The 7,085-nt window shown below is 34.5% G+C and overlaps 1 protein-coding gene across 1 annotated transcript in view; it reads left to right on the forward strand.

The window, feature by feature from the left end:
* Positions 1-4,620: 4,620 nt before the first annotated feature.
* The window catches only part of LOC117173078 (PBAN-type neuropeptides-like), a 5,873-nt gene continuing 3,408 nt past the window's right edge, over positions 4,621-7,085 (forward strand). Inside the window, exon 1 of the mRNA XM_033361460.1 lies at positions 4,621-4,707. Within this exon, the coding sequence (XP_033217351.1) occupies positions 4,626-4,707 (82 nt within the window). The 5' untranslated portion in view covers positions 4,621-4,625. The remainder of the gene's footprint in view (positions 4,708-7,085) is intronic.

A 7,085-nucleotide genomic window follows, 5' to 3' on the forward strand; every position in this document is an offset into this window, starting at 1 on the left:
TAAAGCTAATATGTTAGGTCAATACTTGTATAAAAGTACAGCAACCATGAGAATATATATACTTTTCTAAAGTGTTAAGTATTGTATTTGAAAATTTGAATAATAAAAGCATTATTATATAAAAATAGCATAAAAAAAGCTATAAATAGACAGATGAAAAACACCTGAAGTCAAACTGAAAAGTCTGCACTTAAAAAAGTATATCGAGCTTTCTAATTTATCTATACTCCACTTTAGCCCTTTTCGCGGGTGGGTGAAGGGTGTATTGAAAATTAAATTTATTACAACTGAGTAACTCTCCTGAAAACAATCATCACGTTGAAAGAGAAGGTGAAAAGGGACAACATGGTTTCAAGTTAAAGTGAAGGTTAAATCAGAAAGATCAACTTTGTCAGTTTGCAGTGTTGAAGGTGAAAGAAGTCGAAACTACGGTTTTTAATATTTTCACCTTACATTAAATAACGCGTACGTTTAAAGAAGTTGAAACTGACGACGAAACTTCGACTCGGGATTGCCCTTCAATATTGAAAAAGTTCATACATTTCTTAGTATAGGGGAATTAAATAGTTCAATAAATAAGGTCTTTAAATTCGCTATCGCAATAAACTTGTAAAGTTGAAAATCTCGCTGAGTTTTCTCTCACAAGAACGGGTTATGCAATTAATCAAAGATTTATTTATAACTTGCTTCAAACAAAATATTAAATACTTTCCCTATTTGTAAGAGTTATGCATTCTTTTACTGCTAATATATTGATTATTTAAATTCCAAATTATTTCATTTTATTATTAATTCAGTCGCCCTAATAAACCTTCCGAGATACTACGTATCTACAGCACTGGATACCTCCCTTCCATTTCAAAAAACCGCCTGACTTAGAGTTTTTAGGTTCTTCTGTTTAATCAGGAACTAACTAAAGCCTGGCCCAAATTCAAAATTAGGGCCTCACTAGACGCACATGATTTTCGTAGCCATGATGAATAAAATATGTAAGCAGTGCTTTGAAGGGTCTTGATTAGATCTTACTAGACCAGTTGTTCTAGTGAGATTCTGAATAATATCCTAATTGACATGGCGACAAATGGAAACTCCATAGGAAACAGCTTCCTTTCCGGCATCGGCAGGGTAGACTCCGCCTAATTATTATCAAACAGGAGGCAGTTTTATATATTTATTTATATATTATTTGCTAGCAGCGCGAACACATCCTCGTCGCGCGCCGAGCGCGTAGCTCGAAAGTTTAGGCGCACCTAGGGCGCGCAACTGTTGGTACTTGCGCTTCGCGCTCGATAATATATTTACTCTGGTAATTCTTTTGTCAAAAAGAATCATTAGGAGAACTTTTTGAACATTTAAAATTTTGGAACTTTAAAATATGAATATCAGGAAACGCTTGGACAATATTTTTTAGCGTTTTAGAGCGCTCGTCACTTTATTGCATCTAAACCTGCAATTAAAAATTGGACTGCCAACCAAATAGTACTATTCTTATTATTTAGCATTTAATATTTATATTAAAAAGTTTAAAAAAAATTATTTCCAAAAGTACACTTTTTTCGAGATTTTAATGTAAAATAGTCAAACTTGCGCAAGTAAGGGGTACTTTTTTTATTGAGGATGTGCGAAGAACGAGCCTTTGATCCTGAAATTGACTTAGAACTTAAATAATTGACAAGTTTAAAGCGTGACTGATCGTCCACAGAGCGCCTCGTGGGAATTCAACAGCGCTTACCGTTCATTTGTTACGCTCTGTGGGATGAGAAAATATGCATACACGGGAAAAAGAACTATAGTTTCTACTTTTCTTCACGAAAACATATATTTCATTTCAATACAATACAAAGCGATATAAAGCGACGATCTCTTATTATGTAGCCACCCTTAATCATACTTTTAAATTCAAAACAAGTGAACTAATTCGGACAATTAAAAAAAAAAATCAATTTTCATACAAGATTCATTTTACTTTTTCGTATGTAGATGATAATTTTGTATACATATTTTGCGCCTATGTTGCATATGGCCTAGGCTTAAATCGATCAGTTCAAACTTCAGTATACTTGATGGGGGTTTCCATGGAGAATAGACATGAGAAGACCAAACTAGTGTAACTGAAAATGAACACTTTTCTGTTGCTAGAAGTACACATACGCGCATCTGCAAAATCACACTTACGTATATTTCAAAACTTCCCGAGCATGGCGTGCCAACCGCACTTAAAAAAAATGGCCGCCGATTTGAACGCGAGTCAAATGTAAATCAATAATGATTGAACAATTATCAGTTTATGAATAAAGGCAAGAATGTTTAAATTAAAAATCGCTGTATAAAAGTGAAAGTTTTCAATAAGTGTGCTTTCAAGTATGTAGTGTACAAGACTCTCAGAGTGGTGTAAGCTGTATGTTCATTGTTTTTGTTACGAACGCGTCGAATACCTGTCACACGCATAGTGTTGGTAAAAGTAATTTGATATTTTCAGAAACATACTACCTACCTCTCTATAGCGAATAAATTTTTGTTCAACAACCATTTTCAAAAATCCTGTCTGATTATTAATTATTTAATTTTTTCAAGGTACCTGTCAAAACAAAACAATGGAGGCGGCCATATTTTTTTAAGTGCGGTTGGCACGCCACGCTCGAAAAGTTTTGAACTATACGTAAGTGTGATTATACACATGTGTGTGAGCGTACCTCTGGCTACAGAAAAGTGACCGTTTTTGGTGAAGTCCATGCAAAACAGATTGGTCTCCTTATATCAATTCTCCATGGGGGTTCCAATCAGCCCAGTGCAAATGAAAAAAAATGGCGATCCATTAGTGTCCTAAGTTGGTTAGTTCCTAATATCTTCAGCGCGGCGCTAGTTGTCCCATCACTGCCTGTTTTTGCATTGTAAGCGATGGGAGCAGACCACTTTTTTTTAATAAACAAAATGTTATGTTCGCAAAAAAAAATCACATTAAAATATCGTAAGAAATACCAATCCAAATTCTCCATTACAAAATACTTATACTTTTATGGATAATTTCGTTTCCATCCGCGCCACCGAGGGTTAGGTCACCGGAGGTGGAATGTGGGCGCGGCTTCCACATTCCAAATTCTGTACCTGGCGCGATTCAAAAATAAATTTAAAAATTTGAGAAAATTGATTTAAAGTCTTCTCATTTTGTTTTGTTTTGTTTGAATAAAATAAAGAGATAAGAATGCTCGTTTTACTTTTATTTGGAACCACATGCCTTGACCAGTCAATAATGTGATTTTTTGCAAATGCATCTGCGTGTGGCGTAAATCAAAAACATGTTTTCGATTAAAATATTAGTTAGTTTTTAATGGAGAATCTGAATCTGCAATAAAAAACGTTGGTTTCCATTTGAAAGTATAAAGTCCCCCCCCCCTTCGCCCCAAGAGGGTGGGGTATGGGGTAAATTGTTGCGGATTTGCTTCTCCCACTCGAAAATACAAAGTTTTCTTCACAGACATTTTTTGTTTGGATGCGTTTTTCTTAAGATATTTTAATGTCACAAGATAAAAAGCACATCCTGTTTTCCCATACACAAAGCCACCTTTTCTCGGGTGGGTGAAGGGTGTGTTAAAAATTAAATTTATTACAATTGAGTAGCTCTCCTGAAAAAAAATCATCACGTTGAAAGAGAAGGTAAAATGGGACAACATGGTTTGAAGTTAAAATGAAGGTTAAATCAGTAAGATCAACTTTGTCAGTTTGCGGCGTTGAAAGGAAAGGAAGTCGAAACTACGGTTTTGAATATTTTCGCCTTACACGACGAAACTTCGACTCGGGAATGCACTTATTTTTAGGCATGTTTTTGTCTGCGATTTCTAAAATAATTTGCTTTCGACCCAACCTATTATGCATCTAGGGATGCAAGAAAGCTTATTGATAAAATCCAATATGGCGGCCAATAAAATAGTTACCAAATACCTTACTTCTAGCGTTTCCACGAAAATATTTTCAAAGCTCACTTTAAAAAAAATGTTTGCCTTCCGAACTCTTTGATAATACAAGATAAAAAAATTTAGAGAACGAAAAGGGTTATTATTAAGCGTTTTTACTCAAGCTAAAAGTAATTTCTACTTCTGGATATTTAAACAAATTAAGCGAGTGGGAGAAAGAAATGTAAAAAATCGATATATATATATATAACCCAATTCGACATACTTTATTTGACTAAATCCAATAATTAAATTCAGCCTCTATAAAGATTTCCTCCCAAAATTAGTAGGCCTCTGAAAGCAGGGGGTGCAAACAGAATCGTGTAGGTGTGCTATTTCAGGAATGGCCAGGATCACTCGATCCTCATTGAAAATGGGCGACTCGATGTCGCGATCCAAATGAAGACAAATCGTTCTGAATGTCGATATTGGCACGCGGGGAGCACCTCAATAGCAGGCGACATCTTCGCTCTATTGCCCTCGCCAATCATGCCATCCTCCCTTCATCCTCCTATTGTAGGATGTTTTCGTCGTAGAAAAGTCCTGAAAATACTCGAGCAGGGATTTTCTCACACTGCGTCACTCGATTCGATCGGATCCCGCAGGACTATAAAACCCTAGAACTCACTCGAAGAAGGCACCACTCGACCAGCAAAGTTCGAAACAGAAAGAAAAATGTTCGTTTGTACAGATCGCCATTTATTCAAGTTCATGTGTGTGCTCCTGATTTTCATCGTATGTGCTTCTGGAGATTACGGTATGGGCAAAAATACGGTATCGCGCAAATTCCCCGATAAATATTTTTTGGGTGACGCACAGTGGCAAAATGTTGAAAAAATGTTCAAAATACGATTCCGGCTCCAATATTTAGCTAAGTCTGAAGGTTTTCTTTTTTAATTTAGACTCAATAAATTCTTAAGATATAAATAGAGCTATACTATATAAAGTGCTTTCATTTTTTTTTAAACATAAAGTTTAAACAATTACTAACGTTACTGCGCCCGGGTGGCGCAGTTTTGTCCCTATTGACGGTATGGATACATTAAGAACATGTATATAGTTATTGAAAATTAATGATGCTAAATTAATTATTTGCGCTCAATAATTAAACATCCGCAAAGCACAAATTGATTGTTTGTTATAATAAATAAATAATGTTGTATTAACAATTGTACTCTTACCATCATCAATAGAAGATTGTTGAACTATTTAAAATATATTGATTGATTTTTGTCTTTCATCCAATTTAATCAATATTTAAAGTACAAACATTAAAAAAAAGCAAATTATTATATATAACAATATAATCTTATAAAATGACATTGTATTGGGCCAAAATTGTTCTGGTAAGCCAAATAAAGCACGTTAAAGAAGGTAATTGGACCTCGTAAAAATTGCATAAAACTCGAATTTGTTTTTTTTTTAGTGTTTGCATATTATTTTAAATTTTGTTAAACACAAAAATCACTTAATAAATATCCAAAATCCCTTCAGAATTTCTTAACATTTTTCAGAAAAATATAAGTGTTCACAAAAAATTATTTAATTTTAATAAACTATCAATTCAGGCTTTGTGAATCTTCCTGTATCGATTATAGAATATCCTCATCACTCATTTAGAATGATTTACATGTTATTAATGCATCCGTACGTTAAATATATTGCACTTTAAAAAATGTAAGTTTAAATAACAAAAAATTAACAATAGTTTTCCCAAATCTGTCCAAAAAGAGCCATTGAGAATTTAGCTAGCGTTAGTAAGAAAAACTTTTAAATTGGTCGAAAATTGTAGCCGAAATCGTATTTAGAAAATTTAATAACATTACTTTTTAGGTAATTATTAAAAATCCGGATTGAAGTTTAGGGAAATTTTTAATAAAAAACTTGAGTTACTTTAACTTAAACCGAAATGCCAAAAATGTGACAACATTTTTAACAGTGAAAAAGCACACTTCAAAGTATTTTTTTTTCCTTACTGATGTTTTTAAAAGTAAAGGTGCGCTTGCTTAAATAAGTAAATTGGATCAGGTAGTAAAGCACCTGACTGACAATTTTAAGTCCCGGGTTCAATCCCGATCAGAAAAGATCTTTTGTTTTTATTCTTCTTCAAGGAGGATATTAAAGATTATTCAAGAATTTTCCCTAGTGGAAAATTTTTCTGGTGTTGGCCAGCTCCAGCCTAGACCATTTAGACTCTAGTCTAATGCAAATTAGTCGGTCTAGCCTGTGGCTGGCCAGCACTTTAATACTTTTGTAAGGTGAAAGGCTAAACGGTCTATACCAAATGGGAAATTGACTACTGGCGCAGTACTGACTGGTGCAATACTGACCGCCAGTACTGACACAGTGCTGGTAGGACCTTGGGATCATAACTATGTTCGGTACTGGCTTTCAGTATTACACCAGTGCTGGAAGGCAGTACTGGCAGCCAGTACTGGCGTCATACTAGACATGAAGATTAGACAGAATTATGTCGACGCTCGTTCAAATTTATAACAAGAAGAGGCCTGCATAAGATGCGTGAACTATAATATCGCTTAAAGGATAGATTAGCTTTATTTTGCGTATGAATAAAAACTCAAGGCAGATGCGATTGAACTTTTTTAATCGTATCTTGGAAATCAATGAAGATTTTTGTACTTTTTTCGGCTTAAATTAAAGATAATATGTTAGGATCTATGTCATATAATTTTCAGATTTTTGCAACAAATTTCCTGGGTCATGCTAAAAGTTGAAGTCAAGGTACAAAATTTGAAAAAATCTTGAATTTTTTTTTAAACTTCTCAAGTTCTGTCCTTTCTTCAAAACGTCAAAAATATATCTATTAGGCACCGTTCGACGTGGAATTTCATAAGCAACTATGAAAATCTTAAGAACGTCTCTAAGACGTTCAATATCCTGCAGATGAGCTAGAGACGTCTTAAAGATATGGACGCTCTCAGGACATCTTTTGTACGGACATTAGACGTTTTAGGAGCATCCCTAGGATGACAAAAGACATGTTATAAAACACGCCTTAGGGATGTCCCAAATACGTCTCTAGGACATCCTTAATTTCTTTTCCCACGTGGTTCAAAGTCAGCAGTGATTTTTAATACTGCTCGCGCCAATCGTGCTGACAATTTCCGACGGTAG

This window comes from Belonocnema kinseyi, chromosome 5 (assembly GCF_010883055.1).
Source record: "Belonocnema kinseyi isolate 2016_QV_RU_SX_M_011 chromosome 5, B_treatae_v1, whole genome shotgun sequence".
NCBI classification, from domain to species: Eukaryota; Metazoa; Arthropoda; class Insecta; order Hymenoptera; family Cynipidae; genus Belonocnema; species Belonocnema kinseyi.